Here is a 25,360-nt window from a genome sequence, read left to right as displayed (position 1 = left end):
AAGAATCAAACACACGGCACACGTGAGAGGGAAAACGTAAGCTAAATCTAGCTCGCCTCGACTTCGGCAACGAGGGTCACGACGTTCCGTCGCGTACTCCTAGAGGCTGCCCCGTGGTCGGTTGACTATAACGTAATCTCTCGCGCATTCCGCGTACGCGCGAGATATTAGAGAGTTTTAGTACTGCGTACGCAGCGTACGTGGCGGCGTTGCGTACGTAAGGACGCCACGTTCTGCGTAGTGCGCATGCGCTCACCGCAACGCTCACGTATCGCATTACGTATGCAGCCGCTACGTACGCATGCATGAGATGCGTGCGTGCGTACGTATGAGGTGATCGCGCCGCTCTCGAACAAATTCGCGACAGCGCGAGACTTCGTTTTGCAAAATGGCGGCATCGAAGGCAAGCACCGACCGGCTCTGTGGCTTAAAATATGGCCATAATCTGGCTATAACACTTGAATTGGCTCACATTGGCTGTCAACAACACGTGCTTCTATTTTGATATACCAGATGGCGCAACACGCTTCACGCTTGTTACGTACGCGGGTACTACGGCGTACTAAAAGCCGATTAGTGGCAAACGACGCCACGTAACGCAAGGCGCTTGCGTGATGCGTACGTAGTACCATTCCGCAGTACTAAAACTCTCTATTCTATGATGTACGGGGAAATTAACGTGGGACGTTGTTGGGGAGACACGACGGCGATGCGACCGGCTGTAACGTATTCCAAGGTGAACGGGCCGTCGATCAGCCACGGAGTGCGGCCAACTTCCCGGCTTCGCGTGCGATCGTAATTGACTTGAACCGCGTAACTCAACGGCGTTACGCAACGCCGTCAAGTTGGAATCGCCGATTGCCTATGGCCGTTATTGCTTTGCTCAGAAAAACTTTCCGGTAAGCAACCAGCAAGCTCGAACGTGGACGCGAAGTTTTTCCATTTATACTGCTTTCGAATGGCAGGACGTTGAGCTAGTCGGCAGGGATTTTCTATAAAAGAAGGTGGGCGTAAAGAGACCAAGACTATAGACGTGCGCAGCGTTTCCCATGGCATGGAGGGGGGGCGGGGGGCAGGTTTTTACTGCAGCGGCCCATATACGCTGAGCATTGGTCGGTTGGTTGGTTGGTTCCTCAACACCTTGGCGCAACCCACCTTGGGGGATATGAATGGGACGGTGCCTTGCTTTTTAAATTAATTCACTTCTTGAAAAGGAGTGTTGGGTTAATTAGGTAATATAGGTAATAATTTAAAGGTGTTAGATTTCTAAACAAACAAAAAAACCTTAAGAAGAAAACATAATAAACACACAAAAAAGAAAAAAATTCTAGACATAAAACAACTGAATTTATGTTTATCATTCCATTCTTACAGAGTCTCGTAAAAAATTTGTAACAGCGGTAAAAACGCTCCTGTGGCTAAAACCAAATATGACTGCGCCAAATGAAAGAATCACGGCAAGTGTCCAGTTTAAGTCCAACTTTCGTAGGGGTTCTTCTAGTAGATTTTTCTTTTGACTTTTGAATTTTCGGCATGACAAAAAGAAGTGCTCCAAAGATTCACTCGCATTACAATAAAGGCACAAAGGCGACTCTCCCAGACCCGACCTGGGTTCTCGCATGTTTTGCGAGCCAACTTTCTCGCTTTCGCTTCGTTCTGTGCTGGTATTTCTGTGACGTTTTAGCGGCTAGGAAAAGGCATGTTTTAGTGGAGACAGGTTAGCAGTGAGGAAAAACATCATGGAAAACGAGGCACCGTGGTTACTCTGGGTGAATCCTTCGCCTAGGGTTGCACTGTCCTGGTCAGGCGTCGGCAAATGGCTTTCCAAGCCCAGCTTGTAGACGATAGTTATAGCGCGAGAACAAAACGACGACAAAGAGACAAGAAGGACATGAAAGACACGAGCGCTCGTGTCTTTCGTGTCCTTCTTGTCTCTGTGCCATCGTTTTATTCTCGCGCTATAAGTATCATCATGCCATACCAACTAGCCCAAGCTGCCACACTCCAAGCTTGTAGAGTCTTGCCTCCCTAGAGAAATTCACGAATCTGCCCTTATTAGAATAGCGGTCTCCTGGAAGTGCGTACATTTCAATCTTACACTCCTCTCGGCGCGAAGTTAGGGGAAGTGGAAGAGGGAGAGAGAGAGAAAACGTTGATTAGATGGCCAGTGAGTGAATGTGGGAGGCTCCCTCTCACAGGACAACTGTCAAGCGCTTGCCCCTTCAGTATTTTTTGTGTTCTGCGTTTCTCTTGCGTCAGGTGATTTTTGTTCGACATGTGTGTATACCTAAACAAACGCGAGATGTAGGGACACAGAGAACACTGAAGTTGAATGACGGTTTATTTTTCGTAATACTGGTACCTGTAAAATTCAGGTCGTTCACGTTTCCGTAAACAGAAAAATAGACAACCACTTCATATATATTTTTTTATTTTGTTCTTCCATTGACCCGCCATCTTCGCGAGTGGTATATGCCCATAATTTCGATGAACTGACATGTTCTCTATGAGCAATTTCATAGCACAATTGCTCTTGTTTGTAAACGGGCACAGAAACGTAATGGAACCAACACGCCCCCATAGCTCAATCACCGAGGTTCACCACTTCTTACAGGTCCCGTTTTTTCGCCATTGAAGGCAATGCGAGGAGTTCAAAAAAAAAAGCAAAAGGAATGGTGAGCAATCATTCGAGCATCAATTTAAGAACACCTTTTCGTGCTTTACTAGCAACGAAGTGGTGAACTATTAATACTGCCTCAGTGCACATTAGACAGCATTCGTGTCCTGCTTTGACCAACGCCACATTACGTCTGTTCTTTACACTACGTCTACAAGAGAACGATGGCACTCCATACCCGTTTGTCAAGCAACTAATAATAGAGTCTGTAAGTGAAATCCATGAAGTCCTTGAAGAACGTCTTAAACATGTCCCTTTCTTTCGTAAGGTAAAAATGGAGACATCACGGAAGCATGGAACGATGACAAGTGCTGCACCCGATGCACCCGTAATTGTCGCCATCTGGTGGGATGCATTGGCTATAAACAGTATTTTTTTCCTCCTTAGCAAGCAGTTCCTTGTTTGTGAGCTATCAAAAACGCTGCCCTGAAAAAGTGCAGGTTTCCAGCATGAAATAAAATTTTATGCTGGAAACGGGTACGTATCGACTTTATCTTTCGCAACGCTTACACACCTTGCCTGTTTCCGCAGAACTGATTTGCCAGTTACAAATTTCAGTGAAGCTACAGCCACCGAAGTGAATTGATGAAAAAGAATCCGAGGACTTTATATTATTCCTCCGGCCACGCCTGATCGAAACAAAATTATCTCGAACCATCGCCCTACAACACAAGCGCAAGTGTGCTGCTGGGAGCATCGCTATACCGCGAAGTACACAACTGCGCTAGGGGCCGCGCATAGGACGTTCTATGACACAAATAATTGCTTTTCGCACCGCATGCCTTCGTGCAGAAACGCTGTAGATTGTTTTGTGAACATTGTCGGCGACGGCGTACCTATATACGTAAATGCCTTCCAAAGTCAACGTTTTCACCTAAATGCACCACCGCGGCACGTCTGAAATAATACGGAAAGTCCTGTGTCACAAGACTGAGTAAGTCTTGTGAAAGGCCCACCTTTTAGGCACAAAGGCGCGTTCGTCATAAGGTTTGTGCGCCAGCACGTGTAGCATGACATAATCTCGGGAGTTAGAAAATAGAAAATATCTGTTTGCTGCGATGGGCATATGGTGCCTATTGTATCTTCAGGATCGGAAAAGGGGGCTACTGGCGGCTACGTAGACTCCGTCTCGCGTGTCTTGACGAGCGCGGCCTGACCGCTTGGGTCAGGGAGAGATGCACAGCTGCAGCGCAACTATAGCCAGCTCTTAATTCATCCTGAACGTAGGACACATGCGAGGAGTCATGCGACACGACCACAGTTCGTCACATAACAACGCGTTCTTCAACGAGGTCAGCAACGCTTCCAAAGTCTTCACATAAAATTTCAGTCGGCACAGAAAGTCCACAGCACCTCGTTGACACAGCGCGCGGCTATTTTCCACCTGTTGATAGTGGCGGACTGTAGAAACACGCATCTCTGGGCACAAAGCGAGGAGAAGCCACGACAGAAGTGTGTTCGCCTTTTGCCAGTGTCTGTCGCCCCGAGTGCGAGCTGCGGCTGTCCTGTCTACTTACGTCGCGGCGGTCCACAATGAACTCCCGGTTCTTCGAGCCTACGGGTAAGCGGAGCCCGGAATGTAGAGGGGGTTTCTGACGTGATGAGACGGCCCGGCCCCGTTCCTGTTGGATTGCTGTACGATGGTGACGGCCCTGCCTCCACGAGCGTAGCAGCACTCAGGTATTGCGGAACCGCTGTCCTTGTGATGGTGCTGGAACGTGGTGAAGGCGGACGCCGACGAGTCCGAGTAGCTTAGCGGCTTGTGGCCGTAGCCGCCTCGCTTGTGCAGCGCCCGGAGATACGGTGCGAAGATACCCACGAGGATCAGGAACCCCGTGGCGATCAGAGCGAAAGTTAGCGCCGCTATCTGATGCTCTCCTGGTCCCAGCAACAGGAACGCCGTGTGTCCCGCCGCTAGGATCGGCACCGCCAGGAGACTGGTGCACAGCAGGCTCCTGGAGTCGCGCCGGTGGTAGGAGCAGTTGCGCGTTCGAAAGGCCATGAGCACGGCGAGGGCCAGCACGACGCACGGGTAGGCCTGGTGGAGCAGGAAGCGGGTCTGGTTTAGCTTGCACCATCGAGGCGGAGAGAGCATCCAGGCCTGCGCCTCCAGGGCCATTTGGACGGCCACGAGGAAGCATATGGTGAGCAGCTGGTTGAGGCCGCTAGCTCGGCCACCTAGACCAGCACTCTGCATGGCGTTCAGGTGCATTCCCTTCAGGAGCAGCGCACCGAAAGCGAACGCGTAGCTGGTGTGATGCGCCAACTGCTGGACGGCGCACAGTCGGGGCCTAGGCCGGAAGGTGAACAGCAGTGCCGACAAGAAGAGGCTGACCACCGAGAGAAGTAGCAGGAGAGATGTCAGCTGATGACCCTTGCGCACGACGCCTTCACAGAGCTTCATCAAAAGGAACACCGCGACGTAGGCGCTGAGGAGGATTCCGAGTCCGCACATGATGACTACGGCGAGTGTCCAAGGTTTGGCTATCCAGATTGTGTACAGCTTCGGCTTGGCCAGCCGGACGGCTCCGGGTACCGTGGAGGTCTTGTCGGCGAGCGCTCCGTAGTCCTCGTCCGAGGCCGTCTGGGACTGTGACGGCGAGCTGGTGGTGTCGTCGCCCAGTGGTTGGGGCACACCATCGTTGTGGATTTCCAGGTTGCTGGAGCGTAAGTTAGAAGAGCGCTGCCTTGTGGACGGCTTGACGCTCGTCTTGCCGGCTTCCACGGCGGATCCTCGAATGAAGGGGCCTCGGGTCGGCACCAAGACATCGTCCACTTCAAGGCCAGTGTCGTCCGTGTAACCGGATATCTACAACGAGACAGCGAAAGGTTTAAGCATGCAATCGAAATAAATATTAATAGACTACAAAGTGTGGAGACGTTAATGTAAGCTGGTTGCGACTACCTTTGTATGATTACATTTGTATGTAGAAGGGAATATAGGATGCGAAATAAGTGCATGCAAGCTTCTTGTAAGACTTTTGCAGCACAATGACGCCATCTAACACGTACTCATCGACAAGTGTCCTTTGACTGATTGCGCTGTCTAGTACGTAAATGACCAGGTATATCAAACTTTGATCGTACTTCGTATGAAAGCTCGCACAAATTGCAAATGCAGTCGAAAAAAATAGAGAATGCTGCAAATCCCGTTTATTCTGGGGCCATATAATATTCCTGAGATTGATGTAGGCTTCAATTTCTACTCGTGGTCACAACTCGCCCAAGATAAAAGACAGTCAAGACAGTCAAGGTTACGTTGGTCGCAAGCAATGTTCCTTCTGTGTTATCAATTTATCAAAAAGGTGGTTTTCACGATCGATAACGGGCCCAGACACCGTAGAAAGCAACTGCCACTACTGTCGTCAGGACGAATACGAACGGCACCTAAATCGGTACACACTCCGTTTGTTTAGCGGAGAGAAGTAATCACGTGTGTAACTTACCTTTAAGTACATTGGTTAAAGTGGAACCTTCACGTAGTGTTTTTTTCTGTAGGTTTTCCACACAAGCTTTAATCACTGTTCCAGCAGAATGTGAAACGAAACTTGCGACAGCAGAAAGCCTCCATCTCCACCCCTTACTTAGATTCTCATTTAACCCCCCCCCCTCCCCAATGCCCCGTTTTAGGGGCGAAGCTATAGTAGGATGTATGTCGTTCCCTCGCATGAAGGAAGGAAAAAAAGCTTTCTCCGTGTTCTCTCGTAATAGTATGTTGTATAAGTAGCCACTTCTGGTTAGTTTTAAGAATTGCTCACTAGACGGCGTTGTGTGCACATGTTCTTGGAAATAATATTACTATAGATGGCATTGGTGGTTGTTGTATAGTTGACGATTACTGAGGATGAATGGCGCTGTTATAATAACAAATTCACAACATATCCACGAAGGAAATGACGATGTGTGGGCGAAGCGCCCGTCCATCCGTCCGTCTGTCCGTCTATCTGCCTCACACAGACGGGAGGATGGACGGATGGCCGCTTCGCCCCACTGATCATCATCAACTCTGTGGACATGCTGTGACTTTATTCCATACGCAAGCTCGGCGAGATTTCGCAAAACCGCAACTTTCACCTGTAGCACTTCGCCGCTGGTGGAGACGGCCTTGACGGCGTACTTGAGCGTTGACAGGTGCCTCTCGTGGGAGAACTTGAGCGGCGTGTCGCTCAGGGACGCCACCCCTGCCCCGGTCATGTTGAAGTTGAGCGAGTCGAGCGCCTCCAGCACGGACGCACTCAGCACCTGGCGGCCGCCAAAGAGGCAGTCGGTGCCGCGGCCACACTGCACCCTCTGCACGGCACGCAGGGCGGCACCCATGGCCCACACAGCCCGGATGACGGCCACCGCGTCCACGCTGTCGCTCATTTCGTCGTCCCAGCGCTGGACCACGTCGTTCCTGCGAGAGATAAAACGCCTCGCTATGACGCCCGATGAACTCGATTTAGCAGAGTTTGTAGTGGATGTTTGCGTACTTAGCAGTTAAATGCAGTAAATCCTCGGTTATAAGAACCTCGCGGGATCACCAAAGTACTCGTATCACCCGGAAAACATGAAAAACTACACTAATAATAAATATCGAGTAACAAGGGTGTCTTTTTGTCCCACAACAATAATCGTCATCAGGCTTGCGTGCGCTTCCTTTCTTGAAAACTCGGCGCTGGCCACTTTCCTATCGAGAATGCTATGTAACCCTGATAATGGGCATGTCGATCGTGACCGGAATGTACCGGGCGCGGGGCGATAGTGCAAGGATGGAATGCAATATAGATGACGATTATTGTTGTGGGACAAAAAGACACCCTTTTTACTCGCTCTCTTTTTAGAGTGTAGTATACGACAAAAGAAACTTGTTCTTTATCGGGGCCGCAGCGACGCCATGAACTGCTCTGAATGATTGCCAGTAACGTTCTTAAATTTCAATGATCATTCTTATACTCGTAAATATCTGGTAAGCGCGCACGTGTGCAACTAATGAACCACATGTGTTGTGGTCCCTTCCCAATTATTCTACGCTATTTAGCATGACATCCAAGTAGTGCTTCGAAAGTGACTAAAGAGAGGCTTTACACGTGGCAGTAGTTGAACGCCGGATAATTCAAGCTTAGAACCACTGACCTTCGTCACTGTTATTTCCTAACCACGGTGGTATTTGGTGGGCTTTTCAGGTGATTTACGGCCGTGCCCACGGAATCGGAAGGTGTTTTTTTTTTCCTCTCATATTTCTCCCGCGCAAATTGAAGAGTTGGCGGGCTTGCGCGTACGCTGCAAGGCCCACCTCTTTTGCCGAGACCCGTCCGCTTCATCTCTGGAGGCTTTCGTCCACCTTTCGTAGAACTTCGTGATGCGCCCGCAGCCCGAGTGCCAATCTTGTATCATGAGACGCCTGACTACTAGATAATGGCTTACATCACGTGGCAGTCCCGCGTTAACATAGTACCTCGAGCATAGCGCAGTTCCTCGAGCATAGCATTACGCGTTAGTGCTACGTTCATGCGCTCAAAGAAAAGAAAAAAAAAGCGCCACGCCGACGTCATCTGTAAGCAAAACATGAAGACTAAATATGGCCTCCAAGATTCGCGCGATCTCGGAGTCAATGGCACACCGTCGATGCGCGGGCAGCGCGGGCAGTGCCTGGTCGTACCTCTGCGCCAGCGTATACGTTCGTATCAAACGTAACGGACTGAAAAACTGTTCGCAACAATCGTACTTCATTACACTGCATGCAGGCTAAAATGTTCTTAAACCGGCACCACAGAAATACTCGTATTGCCCTGAAACTCGTGCGAGCCATGATCGTATCACCGAGGCTTTACTTAAATGTGGATAATGTTACTTTAATACAAAACACTGCTCGTGCACCTGTGACACCGTCATGAATAGCGGTATAGGTTTAAATTTGTGTGCCTTCAGCCGTGGTGTGAAACCATGGCAGCGTATTCCCCGAAACACCGCTTTAATTATTACGAAACACAAGCCTTACGGTACACGTAAAAACGCACGTTTACACGTCGATTATGTCTTATACGGGCAAGTCTTCGTCGCAATAAAGGAACGCCGGAGAACAAAGAGCACGTGAAAGAAATTTAAAAGACGAGGGCAAAGACCGGGCTTCATTAAAGGGACACCAAATAGCAACAGCGACTTGGTTTAGATTCACAAACTGCACTCTAAGAGCTCGTAAGTTTTACTATCACAAGTTTATTATTAGGGTAAGAAATCGAGGTTGAACTTTCATTTTCCAATTTCGCGCCGAAACCTCTGCGCGTGACTTATAAAATTTCAAAATGTATTTTTCGTATTTTGGTGACATTGGCCTGACGATATTTTCTGAACCTTCGTATGCTGTAGGTCAATGGCACCCACAGATGACAATGTATTTCATTTTTATCGATTAGAAGCTACGTAGGACCCAGTAGACTCTTCCAAAATCTATTACGTCATGGTGGTTGGTGCGGGAACCGGAAGGTGGCGCGTCCACCCGTGTTTCTTTCTTTTTTTTCGCGCGTTTTCTCGTTAAGAAAGCGTCGTGTCGTGGTAAGAGTGGTGTTTTCGGGATTGGTATACGGTACTTTTACTAATACGCGAAAAATCGTTTTCTTTCTCTCTTTCTTTCTCTCTAGTGTCCCTTTGAGACAACTCGGTTACACATGCTGGCAAACTGTGTACGGTGTTCACGCGTGGCACCTAGAGTAACGACGATAGTTATAGCGCGAAAACAGAACGACGACACAGAGACAAGAAGGACACGAAGGACACGAGCGCTATAGCTATCGTCATGCCATGCCAACTAGCCCAGGCTGGCACACTTCTAACCTGGAATAAGTCTTGCGCAGCTCCTGCAGCAGTGGCGCCGCTCCGTCCCTGTCCATGAGGTCGCGCAGGTAGTCGCCGTACTCGGCCGGCCGTTGCGTGTCGTCCGGAGACGCGAAGAGCACGTGACGCAGGCGCCTCAGCTTGTGCGGCGCCAGCAGACCCGCCAGCGACGCCGTCACGTCTCCGGGCGTCACCAGGACCCAGGAGAAGGCGGCGTCCGGATCGGGCTCGTAGCTCACCAGGAACGCCTTGGCCTCGGCGGGGGTCACGAAGAGGGTAGCCGCGCGGCAGCCGCTCTGCGCGCCGGCATTCGGAAACACGAGAAGCGTAGTGAATTACTATAAAGTTCCGAACCTGAACAGAAAACATTCTTCCGCATCCTTTCAAACCACAGTGAAAACCTTAGGGTATATACGCAGACCAGATACTCATAAACACTGACTTGACCTTATCACTCAAGCTACTGGGTTTGTCTACAAGGCATCTTCACGTCACAGTTGGGAAACAAACTTCGCGGAAAAAAAAGGACGGGTCGCACACAGAGAAGCAGTTAAGTACGCGAATTCTATATCACTGCATTTGTTTGACCACAGCAAACAATTACAATATTACGAAACTTTTTTCTGGAATCTTGAACGGCAGCGATTGAATAAAAGGTCGATACAATGACGCGCACCCCAATTAATAAAGACGAAATTTGTAGAGATTCGTCAGCTGCCTAACATTTTTGCCCTCTCTGCACCATTGATACTGCACCGTTGAGGTGCTCGCAGGTGCCAATGTCATATTTTTCCGTAATATCGGTCTGCTTAGAACACTTGTGACCAATCACGGGAAATCTTTAGCCAATGGCACGGCACCCAGCTTCAAATTGTCAGCTTGGAGCCATCAACACGGCAGTCGTCGCGCTAAGATCCTCAGAGGACGGGCCGTAGACTAGGAATACCGATCACAACAACGCTGTCTACAGGCTTCCCTCGTTTGACTATACTGTTAATGCCACCAGGTGTCCACCTTCATGTGAACCTCTAATTTCACGTATGTACAGAAAAGGGTGAACACAAAAAGTGCTTGGTGTGTTCGTCCTTTCGTGTGCTTATACGTTTTTGTTTTCGATCAGCAAGCGACGCGATTTGAAGCTAATCTGAGTGCCCTTTGAACCAATTCGAATTCAACACAGCAACCACCACAATAATGAATGATAACTTAATACATTTTACTTAAAGCAGAGATAATTTTGTGACTTATGATGAGTTCTGGAAGATGCATGAGTAGAGAAAAGAGGGTAAGGGAGTGAACAGACAGCACCATCATCAGCGAAGGCGAGACGATTCAAATAATGCCATGGCCTTTGACGTCGACGATTGGCCCAGCCCCGGCATTGAAGACAGAAATCGAGAAATATCTGTGTCTAAGGCTGATGCAGTATCATAGGTCACGTAACCCCGTCACACGATGTCTCATGATCTGGACGGCAATGCAGGCTCCAGGGCGAATTCCCAGAAGAGTCGTATTGAGTGAGAGACGTTCTCTCCCTTGCTTAATTACCTCGACAAGCTGCTTCGTGGAGCCCAGCGCTTCTTGCACCTGCTGGTGGGAGAATCCTGCCGGCGCGTCGGCGCTCATGATGTCGATGGCCATGTCGCGGGCCACGCGCAGGAAAGCTCTCGACAGCTCGCGGGGCCTGTCCTCGGCCGTTGACATGACGGCCACGTACGACCAGCCCAGCCGACGCAGAGTGCTCGCCAAGGCCTGCGACGGGCGAGGGAAAGTCATTCAGAAAGCGCTGAGAACTTGTTAGGAACATCTAAAATGCCCGGGTATTTCCCCGTCGCTAAGAAGATTAAGTGAAAGCGGCAAGAGGTGAAAACGACCTCGAAAACCGCCGGAGTAGCATCTCGATTATCCTGTAATAATACCAGACTGAATGCGTACTTCAGCTCTGTTTACCCAGAATATGGTACAAACAAGGTTCGTACAACAAGGTAAAAAGATGGTCGAACGAAAAATATTTTGGTTCGAGGGAAGGGGGAATTCAACCACCGTTTATGGGCGTTTTTGCGCGTGCTTTTATGTGTGCGGGTGCACTTTTTAAAAGGCTGTCAAAATAAGCTTGTTGGCATGGGTTCATTATGCAAAACAGCGTTTCGAAGAGACGTAAATCTCGCGCAGATTCTGTGATTTCCACGCCCGGGAAATTTACGGAGCGTTCACGATTCATTGCATTCCGCCATGACGCGCAAAGGCACTGTTCATCATACGTACTGAGAGTACATTAGTTATCCACGCGTTTGAACTGTTACATTTTTATGAACGAGTCGATATGCATGCTTCGGGTCTCCAATTTCTCTTATCTTTTTTCTAGTTTTTATTTTCCTTTCCAAGGAAGCGCGTATATATTTGTTTCCACGAAATAAACGCGCATGTTGTTAGCCATCGCAAAGTCCTGTCTTTCTTGTCCCGTTTGCCCGCACTGTTACCTATGATGAAGTGGGTGTATGAACGCACGCATGAGAACACAACCTCCAGCCCACGATTTTCCTGCTCAAATGTCATGGCAGAGGTACGTGTGTAAATTGCTGAGCGACTACTACAAAAGGCAGCTAGTGGTAAATAAAGCTTTCGGTTGGCCATGTTAAATTTTAGAGCCTTTACCCCGCGCGGTAAAAATTTCCGTAGCACTCCACGTATATACTAAGGCGTCCCCCTTAATCACATGGTAGTTTCAGGACGCAACACCCCAACAATTGCTATTATTCGTGTCTTTCGTGTTTTCAGCACCATGCATGGGCAAGGCCTGGTTAGGCACTCGTAAAACTTTTAGCAACGACAGAACGGAGAGTTTACGAAGACGAAGTTGATAATAAAACAATTTCGAACGACGTGATTGACAGTCGACAGCCCGCCACGGTGGATCACTATAGCTACGGTGCCCTGACCAAAAAGGTCGCGGGTTCGGTGGCGTTTCGGCGGCGGCGAAATGCCTGATGCCCGTGTGCTGCGTGTCGACAGTGCACGTTAACTAACACTAGACGGTCTAAATTTGCGGAACCCTTCACTATACAAGGCATCCTTTATAACCATATCGTGGCTTCAGGACGTAAAACATCGGACATGGTAAGTGACGTCAATCGCGTCGTTGAAAATAAGGTTCTCTGGAAAAACGAGAGCGTGTCTATTCTGGCGTGTGCATGGTGACTGTTAGCGCGGCTGCACGGCTGGGCCGCAGTAGCAGATTGCATATAATATATGTGTTTACGCTCAAACAAACGCATACCTCGTCGATTCGACATCCTTGCGAGTTGGGAGGGAGCCCTCTGTTACAAGCAGACGCCGCCGAAATTAAGCCACCAGGAAGACAAACACGGAGCAGCTATAGTGTGCGCTGGTTCTGGTCTGCATTTCCCACCTGTTCCTCGCTTCCAGATTTCCTCCGATATAGAGTGACCTGTGCGTCAACGTGCCAGCGTATGTAATACAGTCGATGTCCGTAAACGGTCGAGCGCATAGCATTCCTCTTGCCACCGTGACGATCACAAACGAAGACTGTTGCCCGTGTTTAAATGCATCTCAACGTAAGGTTAACTGCATCTGCCGCGATGGTGTACTATATACGCTCGGCTGCTGACCCGAACGTGGCGAGTTCGATCACTGCTGTGGCGGTTGGATTTTGATGCAGGCGAAATGATATACGCCCGTGTGCTGTGCAGTGTTAGTGCCCGCTAAGAAACGCTAAATCGTCAAAATGTCTGGACCCCTTCACTAATACAACGCCCCTCATAACTGTAAATTATTATTATTATTATTATTATTATTATTATTATTATTATTATTATTGTTGTTGTTGTTGTTGTTGTTGTTGTTGTTGTTGTTGTTGTTGTTGTTGTTGTTGTTGTTGTTGTTAATTTTTTGTAGGACATTCGTCATTTTATTTTAATTGGCAGATCCCACGTAACAAGGAAATCAACGTAACACGTGTACTTGGTTCGCCCGCAGGGTTAGGCAAAAGGAGGATCCAAACCTCCTGACCAGGCCCCACACCGCACTGGGGCAGCAGAAGCAACGGATTTGAAAACAAGTCAACTTTGAAAATTCTGAATCAACAACAAGTACGTAATTATATTATAGCAAGATTATAATCACCAATTATAGTAATAATGTAGTGACAGTAATGAAACTAAAGTAATGATGTAATCATACTAACAACATAAGCGCTAATGCAATAAAAACAACAAACATCAATAATGTGGTAATTAGCTATAGTAATAACAATAACTTTTAATAACATTACAATGCAATCGTCAAATATCATTGTTATTTGTGTACTGAAAGTGACATTAAAAATTGTACAACATATCCGCATCTGACTCAAGAAACATGCCCAATAATAAATATTTAAATTCTTAAATCGTTTTACAATTTCTAACTGCTTCAACAACAGTAGGATGCATATTGCATAAACACATAATTTCATACTCGATGGTTTGCATGCCATAGTTTGTCCTGGGTTTCTTAGTTACCATTGATGTGCGGCGTAAACTGTATCCTGTTTCTCGACTGAGGTACCGGTTTGAAAAAGCCTCAAAGTTTGTAGAGACTTCCTTAAACAGTCGAATGCAGATTTTTGCTCTGTAAGAGTTTTTAATGTTAAGAATACTGCAACGCACAATTAATTTGGAATACCCGATGTATTCATTTGAAAAGTTTAGCAAACGAACAGTTCGACGTCGTAGTACTGCCAGTTTTTAACATAAAGTCAACTGACAGCTACGTCATCTGTGCAAAAGCTGCTTTCACGCAAACTAAACCTCTTATCTAAATAGCCCAAAATATTCGATCGCTCCTTAACGCTGATTCAATATAAGGACGGCAATGGGAAGCCAGCGGAAACGTTTGACCTGTAATTATTTTTGTAGAGAATGTAAAGGTTCTATTTCATACATTATTCTTCCTCTCTTTTCGTTGCTCCTTTGAGCGGTGGTCCAACCATGTTACCTTCATTTCGCCAGCTTTAACGAGGGTGGTCGTAAAAGAGTGAAATCGAGCAAAAAACTTCGCAACTCACATTGCACTCTTTTAGAAGTAAAGCAGCATATGTTCTACCGTCTCTGTAGTCGCACCACGAAAAAGTTTGTGCGTACTATCGGCGTCAAATGAAACCCGAACAGCGGAGCGCGTGTTTCAAGCATTAGAAACAGTATATAGTGCTGGCCGTCCAGCCATCACCATTGACAGGCGTGTACATCTGGTTCGGCAGCAATGCGCGATCCCTCTATAGAGTGCGTTGTCTCCTTTTCTGCTCTAGTTTTCGTGTGGTGAAAATGGTGGAAATCGTGGGCGTGCGGAGCGCTTTCGATTGTACTACTCGCAATTCCCTTGCTTTTACTGCAGCCTCGCAATGCAATCGGTGTCTTGGCACGACAAAACAAAACGAGAAATATAATCAGTTTGCGGTTGCTTTTTCAAACGATTGTCGTATCTCGTTCGCCAGCGCTGCTTCACCTACACCCTTCTTTCAGAGAACTACCCGAAAAGGCTTCATTTTAACCTGAAATGCCAGTTGTTTCTTCGGAAGAGAGCGCGCAAATTGTTTTGCTTTACCGGCAAGAAGTGAAACAGCGTGAAATCACCAGCATTATTAACTGACCCTTGTGTACTGAAAATAGAATTGGCCAGGCGTTTCATGATGATTGACTCCGTGATGACGAAACGTGCTACAATACTCGCCTTCGGCTGCGGTAGTTTAACCTCTGTATATATATTTTTAAATTTTGCTCCTTTCAAATACCATACCTGGAACACAAGCAGAAATATTGCACTCTAGGGGGATTGTGCAGTGCTGCCACACCGGATGTACGGGCATGTTTGTGACAATGACTGGTGGACGGCGCGCACTATGCCTTTGATAAGGCTTGTGCCACGCGCTCCACTGTTCGCGTTTCATTTGATGCCGATATTACGCGCTCCATCGTTTTGCTGATCACCATAAACTTCGTCTAACAGATTCCTCCAGCAAGGGCCGTTAGCGTATGGCATTCAGGACGCTCGTCACGCTGACATTCCTATTTCATTTTTAATTTTAGGAACGAAGCTCTTTAGGTCCTCACAATGTCCAACCGTTGTAATCGAGGCTCGCCGTCGTGCCTATAGTCGCAGCGCAGGTGCGAAACGTCTGTGTGCAACACCGTCTACAGATGCTTAAAAAAACTCTTTATATTGTTTATCATTTTGTCCATCATCAGCATTCACTTCATGGATCTGTAGCATTTTTTTATTAGTGTGTGAGTTCTGTCTCTTCCGTATTCGTTGGTCATTTCAAACAAATGAGCTCACAGCAAGCACATCATCGTGGCGTTCGTCCGTCATTTAACGCAGTCAGGCTCAGTTCATTGGCACCGATCTGCTTGAAGTGCCATTCGGTACAACTCATTTTCTCGGTTTGGGGTCTGACTCAACCGCGTAGCCTGTCCAACGGATCTTCCTTTAATGTGTTACGCTCCGGGCTCGCACATGTCCGCACGCAGTATACTTTATAGGTGCGTTACGCGCAGCGCTCAATTCGTCATGTCATCTTCCTCCATGTCACTATATGGCGTGGTTTCGTGAAGTGGCAATACGCCTTTGATTGTCCACAATTTGTGTGACTGTCCTAGATGCAGCGTACATAGAGGCAATGACTCCAGAGTGCGATGCTGGCTGGTGTCGATCACGGGACTCATCTTCACACCAAATCAATTCTTGATAATGATATGTGAGGTGTCGCAGCCGAACGTTACGCAAGCATTACAGTGTTTGAGAACAGCAAACGTGCAGCAGTGACATTAGCGTAGACATCTGACGTGTGGCTGGCCTGAAAACGAGGTCGCCCGTATACGCAGAGATCACTATAGCGATATGGTCAGGCGGCATTCTTCTGGCTCGCAGGGAATTGACCGTCACAATGAGGCTAAAAAACTTGTACTCGATAGATCTCGGCGATCATGTCACTGTGAGTCGTCAGCTGCTCAATCGTACCGTCTAGCAACAACACTGACTATGGTCCTGCGTGGTGATCGTGTCACATCGATCGCCACAGGCTGTGACCATATGCGTAGTACATTGTTATGCCAGCGAGTCCTCGTCAAACGGCCGTGCCTCTGAAAAAGGCAATCTGGGTCAAGGCCTGCCCGCAGTCTGCCTGGCGCGAACGGCGTAAACACGCGCGGCGCGTCTCTGGCCCAGGTGCAGTGAGTCAGCGGCGCACGTGACAGCGAGCCGGCGGCCGCGTGCCTGGTGGTCTGACGCATGGCGCGGCGGCCCCATTGGCGGAATCTGCCCGGACGACCAGCGGCGCTTCTGATTGGACATTTTGGTTGGACCCGGTGTAAATAAAAGAAGCCCTGCGGCGCGTCGCGATCGGCAGTCCTATGCGAGCGAGAGGAGGCCCCGTGTCGGAGAGCCGGCATGTGTGTGAGTCAGCGGACTTAGGCGAAAGGCTGACCTATGTGTTAGAGAGGAGAGTTCGGCTCTTCGAGTCTCTGCCGGCCCCAGTGCCGAAATTGTAACGCCTCTGTATATATGCTGTACATAAACCTTGTTTAACTCACCGTCGTCTCGTCCGCTCGTCTTATCGGCTCTGCGCAGAAGCAGTCGCGAGCTGATAAACATACGCTACGCAACAGTGGTGGCTTCGGCGGGATCGGCCCGTCGCTTCGCAACAGTGGTGGCTTCGGCGGGATCGGCCCGTCGTTCGCAACAGTGGTGGAAGCGGTGGGATCGGCCCGTCGTTCTCAACAGTGGTTGGCAGCTGCGGGATCGGCCGGCGTCAGCGACATCGATGCGGTGAGTGCCTGATGTTTTCCCCTCAGTTCACCAGACTACTCTAGCTCAGGTTGTAGTAGTTTAGAGAAGGGCTGTGTGAAGCATTGAAGTGAGCTTTGAGCGTTTCAAGCCAAGTCGAAGCGCTTTGAAACCAAAGTTAATGCGGAGGGGGTAAACACGGGAGTGTGAAAAATTGCTTGCGCGTCTTGCTAGTAGGCTTATAGTGGGTACGGCAAGTAGATTCTTAACAGGGGAAACAGCAAGAGGCTAGTGTGAACGATGGAGAACCTTAAAGTGAAGGAACTCATCGAAATTTGTGAGGAACTCGGCATTACTTTGGGCCGTGCGAAACGAAAGCAAGCGATCCTTGAGATCATGAAGGATGAGGGAGTGTCGGCTGAGGAAGTCGATGAGGCCTGGGTGGATATCAAAGCACGCCGTGAGGAGGCTGAAAGGCGAGAGGTAGAAGCTCGCGAGCGCGAGGAGGCCGAGAGACAAGAGCGCCTAGAGTTGAAACGACTAGAATTGGCAATCCTACAGTGTTCGCAGGCGCCTAGCGTAGCTTCTCCGACGATTCAGGTCAGCGGTTTCAGAATTCGGGACCAACTGCCACCGTTCGTAGTAGGCGAGGACATGGCGAAGTATCTCGTCAAGTTTGAACACGTCTGTGAGCGAAATGCTTTGGAGCAGTCTCTTTGGGCGCGGAACCTGCTAGCTCTTCTTCCCGGCGAAGTGTCCGACGCGATAACTTGCTTGTCGAGGGAAGCGTTTGAGAGCTATGACGAGGTTAAGGAAGTGCTCTTGAGACGTTATAAGTTGTCACCCGAGGCTTTCAGGCAAAGGTTCCGGTATGCTAAAAAGGGGAATGAGTCACACGTTGACTTCGCGTTTCGTCTTAAAGCCGATTTGATTGAATGGCTCAAGGGCGAAGGTGTTTATGACGACCGCGATAAAGTGGTGGAATGCGTTGCACTGGAGCAATTCTACCGCTGCATCGAGGAGGATGTCAAACTTTGGCTGCAGGACAAACTTGGTGAAGTACAGCTAAACAAGGCAGCAGAGTTAGCTGAGGAGTATTATACTCGCCGAAAGTTGCATAGCAGGGCAGTACGCGTTGAAAAGGATGAAAGGAAAGAGGGCTTTTCAAGGAAACCTGATCAACGGAAATCCGCTCCGCACCGTAATTTCAAGAAGGACCCGTCTCTTACGAAGGATAGTGTAGGGGAAGGGCAAACAGAAGCGGAGAAATCGAGTGAGGTTTCTACCACACAGGCATTTGAATCGGAAAACAAACGGAAGCCGGTAATTTGCTACAACTGCAAAAAGGAAGGACACATCGCGAGAAACTGTCAGGAAAAATTTGCCTTCGCAACAATCCGAGAATCAGGAAAAAACATGCGGTTGTTGGAGCCGTATCTCCAAGAAATTAAAGTAAATAAGAAAACGTGCCGAGCGCTTAGAGACTCAGCGGCAACCATGGATGTTGTCCATCCTTCATTGGTGTCTCCGGATGATTTCACAGGAGAATGCGCGTGGATCAGGCAAGTCGCCGAGGAGCAGAGTGTTCGCTTACCAATCGCCACGGTTGTCATTGAAGGCCCGTTCGGTAAGCTTTGCACCGAAGCGGCTGTGTCTGCCGCGCTAAATGATCGTTTTCCTTATCTTTTCTCCAACAACTCGGAGCAGCTTCTCAAAGAGCAGGGCAAATCGTTCTTCCCCAACTTAGCGTGCATGGCCCTCACGCGATCGCAAACGCGGAAGCCTGATCTGGTTCAATGCAGTGAACTCTCAAGTGACCTTGTCGGCGGGTCGACGGAACCCCAGAAAGGAAATTTTCCGCATGAGTCATGTGAGCAGTCACGCGAGCGGCCCGTCGCGAAAGCGGTCGGCACGGCCGGCGCGGTAGGGGGAGACGACATGGCGCCATTGAGTCAGAGCGAGAGGGTTGCAACGCTCTCGCCTGTAGCGGAAAGTTGGAGCGAGCTGCCGAGAGTTGATCGAGAGACGCTCATTCGAGAGCAGCGTGAGGATCTCTCGATTGAAGCGCTAGTGGAAAGCCAAATTGAAGCGCTAGTGGAAAGCCAGAAAAATGCGGCACAAGTGCTGTCGAAGGAGCACTACGAGAAATCGGTGAAGCGCGCTTTTGAAGTTGATAATCAGGTAATGCTGCTGCAGCCATCCAAAAGGAACTCACGTAGTTCACGTTCACGTATTCTCACGTAGCTTGAGGTTGATTGGGAAGGGCCCGCCAAAGTATTATCGAAGCCTTGCGATACAAATTATGAAGTGAAATTAGGAAGGCGGCCGGACAAAATTTACAACTTGATGAAACCATACGTTCAACATCAAGCGGACGTAAATCTGTTGTTGAATGCTTCAAAGGAAGAGGAAGCAGAAATTTTGAGTTCTAGTGAGGTAATTGAAGGGGGATCGAAAGTAATCCAGGAGCAGATAAACCTAGAGCCTAGCTTAAGTGAAGGAGGACCTGAGAAAGAGGACCTGAGAAAGATTGGTTCCGAGTTTGAAGACGTGTTTTCGGACCGCCCCGGAAACACGAGGGGGATCGAACACGATATCGAGCTAAGCGGTGAGGAGTCAATCCGTAGCAAGCCGTATCGTTGTTCCCCTGTGCAACGTCGAAAGTGTGAGCCGCTCTTGGTGCCGCATAGGTATCGTCGCCTAAAAGTGGCCGGTTACTGACGTGGAGCATGTTGCTCCACAGCGCAACTTTGACGTTCGCTATCAAAAAAATAAAATAAAGGAAAGGTAAACGCTAATGCAGGTGCATTGAGCAGTGCGTTCCAGCTAGTAACTTCTCAACCTTTCGGTTTCTCGTTGGCGATTCGGGGCAAAATTTTGACCTCATCACGACCTGGGCCGAGCGCTCTCGTTCAGAGTGCTCTCAAGGGGCCAACTTTATGTGGTATTCTAATTCGTTGCGTTGTTGTAATTGTGAAAAATTCAAGTTCTTACTTTAAGAGTCTTGTGTCCCACATGTGCCTCTTGATGTAGAGGGAGCAAAATTCCGATAGACACGTAGATAGGTATATGTTGTATTATATTTTGTCTGGTGTTCTGTCGGGTGACCGAGGGCACTTGCGTGTGTCGTGTGTTGTCTGTTGTCGATCCGGTCTTGGCAAGTTGCAGAACCGTCGACAAGTGCTGAAGCCGAAGATGGTCAGAAGAGACGAGTGAAGCTGGTCGACAAGTTGTGGCGACAAGCCAGTGGAGCTGGGATCCGTCGTCAAGAATGGGCTGTATTCCCGGAACAGTCTGGAGCTGTATTCTCCCTATGGCCCTGGAGGCGAACCTGGAGGGACCTGGCGAACGAGCGCACCTGACATCCGAGCCCCGTGGAAGCAGCTCGTCTTTCCGGTGCATTGTCTGGCGGCGGGGGTGCTGTTATGCCAGCGAGTCCTCGTCAAACGGCCGTGCCTCTGAAAAAGGCAATCTGGGTCAAGGCCTGCCCGCAGTCTGCCTGGCGCGAACGGCGTAAACACGCGCGGCGCGTCTCTGGCCCAGGTGCAGTGAGTCAGCGGCGCACGTGACAGCGAGCCGGCGGCCGCGTGCCTGGTGGTCTGACGCATGGCGCGGCGGCCCCATTGGCGGAATCTGCCCGGACGACCAGCGGCGCTTCTGATTGGACATTTTGGTTGGACCCGGTGTAAATAAAAGAAGCCCTGCGGCGCGTCGCGATCGGCAGTCCTATGCGAGCGAGAGGAGGCCCCGTGTCGGAGAGCCGGCATGTGTGTGAGTCAGCGGACTTAGGCGAAAGGCTGACCTATGTGTTAGAGAGGAGAGTTCGGCTCTTCGAGTCTCTGCCGGCCCCAGTGCCGAAATTGTAACGCCTCTGTATATATGCTGTACATAAACCTTGTTTAACTCACCGTCGTCTCGTCCGCTCGTCTTATCGGCTCTGCGCAGAAGCAGTCGCGAGCTGATAAACATACGCTACGCAACAGTGGTGGCTTCGGCGGGATCGGCCCGTCGCTTCGCAACAGTGGTGGCTTCGGCGGGATCGGCCCGTCGTTCGCAACAGTGGTGGAAGCGGCGGGATCGGTCCGTTTCTCAACAACATGCTTCGTGCGCGCCTCTCACTGTTTCGAACCGTATAGCTCCACATCACGCATCGTAACATAGCTAGCCTGCGATATTGGCTGTGTTCCAATACTCACCGTAGACGGCTAAATAGACAGCTAAATGGGCGGCGGCCAACTTACGTCCCATTCCAATTCTCACGTAGCCGGCAAAGTAGACAGCTCCGAGAAGACCGCATCGTAGACAAATACGGTGCAGGCTACTTTGCTGTCTAAACAAGATGGCGGTTCAATGAATCGCTCGGATAAATCAAATTTCACCATAATGGCCGTCTGCACACAAGCAGACGCTTTCCCATACGCTCAGTGTGAGTAAAATTTATTTGTTCTTGATTTCAACACGAAACAAGCCAGAAATTACAACTGTTACGTTTGTTTGTTTTTTAGGTTTTTCTTCTCGACGCGAGGTGGCGCATCGTCGCGTAAAAGCTGTCTAAACGTGTTCCAACAGCATGGGCTCGGTGCGGTCTTCTAAGCAGTCTGCGTACACTGTCTACGTGCTGTCTAAGAATTGGAACACAGCCATTGTGTTAGACACAATGGTTAAAAAGCTGAATAGAAAGAAAGGACAAGGGTGCAAGAACGCCAAAGGCACTTTTTAGGGGCGAAGCTCCTTAGGGCGTGGGCTGTGCATCCCCTGTAGCCTGTATGTAGCCACCTCTAGTTTAGTTCTTGCAGTGTTCACTAGATGGCGGTACCGTCCCCTGTATGTAGCCACCTCTAGTTTAGTTCTTGCAGTGTTCACTAGATGGCGGTACCGTCTCCTGTATGTAGCCACCTCTCGTTTAGTTCTTGTAGTGTTTACTAGATGGTGGTACTTGTACCTGATGATGAAAAGATGCAAGATGTTATAAACTAGAAAGCGGTACTTGTAGTTGATGAAAGACGCGAGATCTTATAAAATAGGAATGATGTCACATATGGCGCGTGTCATTGGTTGAAGGCAATCATTCGATTTAGTGCGGCGACGTACGCTAGGGGGAGCGATGTAATCGAGTGGGCAAAATGTACAGAGGATTTATGGTTTACCAGGTTTACCTCCGGAGCTTCGCCCACTCATCATCATTCACTTCGTGGATATGGCGGAATTTTTTTGTACCCCCTTTCAACACGTAGCATGGCTAAATTATTTTTCCCCGGCTGCTCTCCCCCCTTCGTTTCGGCTCTCTCACTATCTGAGACGCACCCTTGCGAGCGAAGTAGCCGCCGGAGCGGTGCTGTACAGGTTGCGCAGTCTGCGGACGCTCTCTGCCGGAACGTCCCTGGCGGCCACCGCGGGAATCGAGAAGGAGGCCAGGGTCTTGGCCGCGGCCTCGACGGTCTCCACGTCCCCCTGGAGGATGGCACCTGCGTCAGACGACGAAAACAAAGATGATGAGGAGAGTTAGCTCCGATGTCTTCGCCCGCACACTCGAACGTGAATGCATGTACGGGAACTAACCGAAAACTGGTGGAACCCGCGTCGTGGGGCAGGCCATGGAGCGCACGTGACCCGCCTGGTGGATGACGCGCACGCTTTGCCGCAGGGCCACGTCATCGCGCCCGCAAGTGTCGTACAGGTACACGCCTGGAGGAGAGAACCGACCGAGGGGTCGTGGTTGAGAGACAAAAGATTGCAGATATGATGTAAACGTGTCAACGTTTATAAAGAGACAGTGACAGTGCTTTGACTATCGATCTGGCTTTGACTATCGATCTGGCTTTGAATATCGATCTGGCTTTCGCATTTCCAGGACTGAGTCCTGGAAATGCGAAATGGACCTGCGTGACTTTTTAGGCAATTATTTCAGACACTATGGTCATTCCTGGGCAAGTTCAATAATTCAACTACTGATTATTTTGTGTGTGTATATAGGCGTGAGCAGGGTTGTTCTTTAAGGGCTGTTGCGAAGGTTCGTCGCAGTGCAATCCCCTCCCTTCTCAGGTGACTTCTCAGGCGGCAATTAAGGAGCTACGGCTGGCTGCCCCCCCTCTCCCCTCGAGCGTGCGCACCTATGCGTGTGTGTATTTAGTGTACTTGTACAAATGTTTTTTACCTGGTCCTTTAAATAGAAGATTGACTGGTTAATCGCGTGAGCGAGTGTGAATTGTTCGCCATTGTTATCACTATTATTGATTGGCTATTAACTTTTGGGCCTGGAAACCGTTGTGCAGAAATTGTTTTCTTTTATGAATGTTTTAAAGAGTTTGTACGCCGCTCAATCACTGACTCAATCAATCAATTAATCAATCAATCAATCAAGCTCTTTACCGCAGCGCCTTCTGTCGCTATGGTTACTGGGTAACAAATAATATATCATAATAAAGAAATATATAGGTGAATAATATCTCCAAATCGCTAAATAACTGCTGGAGTCTGACGACGCTTAATTCGACGACCTATCGTCACGTCGACGGCGGAAGATGTATGTATAGCCAAAAAGCCGGCTCGTTCACATAATACCGTTTCAAAATAAACGGCACGAGGAAGGAAGTAACACATCCATCGAGTTCGGGAAAACTTGCGTGCACGTGTACATTATGGCCTATAGGGGGCGGCCGCATCGCGGTCTGTTGGCTGCGTACGCACAACGCCCCCTTGCCACTTGTATACAGGGGGATGTTTGCGATTACGACGAAGCTTTTATTTTTCCTTTTTATTTTATAGGCTTAATCCTTTCGCGTCTCTATCTATTTCGATCTCGACCGCTCCGTACGAGGAAGACTGTCATAGCGAAGCTCGTTATACGAGAGCCGGCGCTTCCCTCGCGAGAGCGCTGGCCATGCCAAGGTTACCGGCGGAATTTCCCGCTTGTTTTCTTCTTTCGCACCGGTTTCAGCAAAAACCCCTCTTTCTCTGTATCCCCTTATTTTATTTCTTGCTTTCTTCGGCGTCATGCTAGCGCTTAACCGGGACGCTCGCTTCATTAATGTGTCGTCTGTCGTATTTGTGAAAGTTTGCGGAATAAACACGGCGGTGAAGAGCGAGGCTTTTTTTTTTATTCTAGAATCGTTCCCGCATCTTTTTACTCGCCCGACGCGCTCCCGGGTGGTGGAAGGGTAAATCACTTTTTAATGGCGTACAAAATGGTGGGGCCCCCTCGTGGTCGCGAGCCGCCGCGAGAAAGTGCGAGAAGACGACGAGACCGTTTATGCCGCATTTGGCTTTATACACACGGAAATGCCCGACACGCGCACTTTAGCAACAGAGAAGGGTCGCGGCTATTTCGAGATGAGAGCTGGAGCGCCACGCAATCGACAAGCGGCTGGCGATTTCCGTGTCACCTTTGCTTCGTGACATCCACTGTAGTGGGACACCGCGTCATCTATTTCAGAACTTCGGCTTGGTGAGGCAGCAGTGCGCTTCAGTTTCCTTAATACAGTGGGATTTGCTGGTTGCAGCACCATTGTTGGTAAGACTATACTTCGACAAAAACAAACGCTTCTCAAGTGCACCTAAAAAGAGTTCTTTCGTTTGTTTTGATAAGTAAGGAAATTTTCAACGCAATCTGTACCAATTAATATATATGGTTTGCCGCCCAAATTCCAGCTCGCATAGAGTTTTTTCTCTACTCTCTCACTTGCTGTTTCTGCTTTTGTTTAATTTGTTGAGATACTCAAGTGGTTCTAACTACGAACAAAGAGGAGAGTAAGGTAATTTATCCTGACAAGTCCAGCTCCGTTATCTGCCAAGGACGGAAGTTTGTATACCCTTAAGAGTAAAAACACTGTACGCAGACGTGAAACCGATAACAGTGGTTTCGCGTTGCTTGTATACACCTTTTCACAGGAAGGAAAAAAAAAACACCGCCATGATGGGCTGTGCACGGGAGTACAAAGGCTAAGGGCGCAGCGTTGTCAGTGCATTTTCGAGGGGACGCGCCAATTTGTACAGCCCAAGGAGGGCTATGGCGGCGCCCAGGGAGGCGCTTATGAAAAGGTGAAACAGTTCACTCAGCTTTACTTTCACCGTCTTCCACTCAGTGCCTATACA

At 49.1% G+C, this 25,360-nt stretch overlaps 1 protein-coding gene across 1 annotated transcript in view; it reads right to left on the bottom strand.

Moving 5' to 3' along the window:
* Positions 1-2,323: 2,323 nt before the first annotated feature.
* LOC119174789 (metabotropic glutamate receptor 3) overlaps positions 2,324-25,360 on the bottom strand; it is an 81,881-nt gene continuing 58,844 nt past the window's right edge. Inside the window, exons 3-8 of the mRNA XM_037425855.2 lie at positions 22,829-22,954; positions 22,574-22,734; positions 11,039-11,242; positions 9,491-9,786; positions 6,752-7,073; positions 2,324-5,486 (exon numbers count right to left, since the gene is read on the bottom strand). Of these exons, the coding sequence (XP_037281752.2) occupies positions 4,233-5,486; positions 6,752-7,073; positions 9,491-9,786; positions 11,039-11,242; positions 22,574-22,734; positions 22,829-22,954 (2,363 nt within the window). The 3' untranslated portion in view covers positions 2,324-4,232. The remainder of the gene's footprint in view (positions 5,487-6,751; positions 7,074-9,490; positions 9,787-11,038; positions 11,243-22,573; positions 22,735-22,828; positions 22,955-25,360) is intronic.

The sequence above is a fragment of the Rhipicephalus microplus genome, chromosome 5 (genome assembly GCF_043290135.1).
Source record: "Rhipicephalus microplus isolate Deutch F79 chromosome 5, USDA_Rmic, whole genome shotgun sequence".
Lineage (NCBI taxonomy): Eukaryota > Metazoa > Arthropoda > Arachnida > Ixodida > Ixodidae > Rhipicephalus > Rhipicephalus microplus.
Note: the sequence above shows the minus strand (reverse complement) of the source record. Positions and strands in the feature narration are given on the sequence as shown.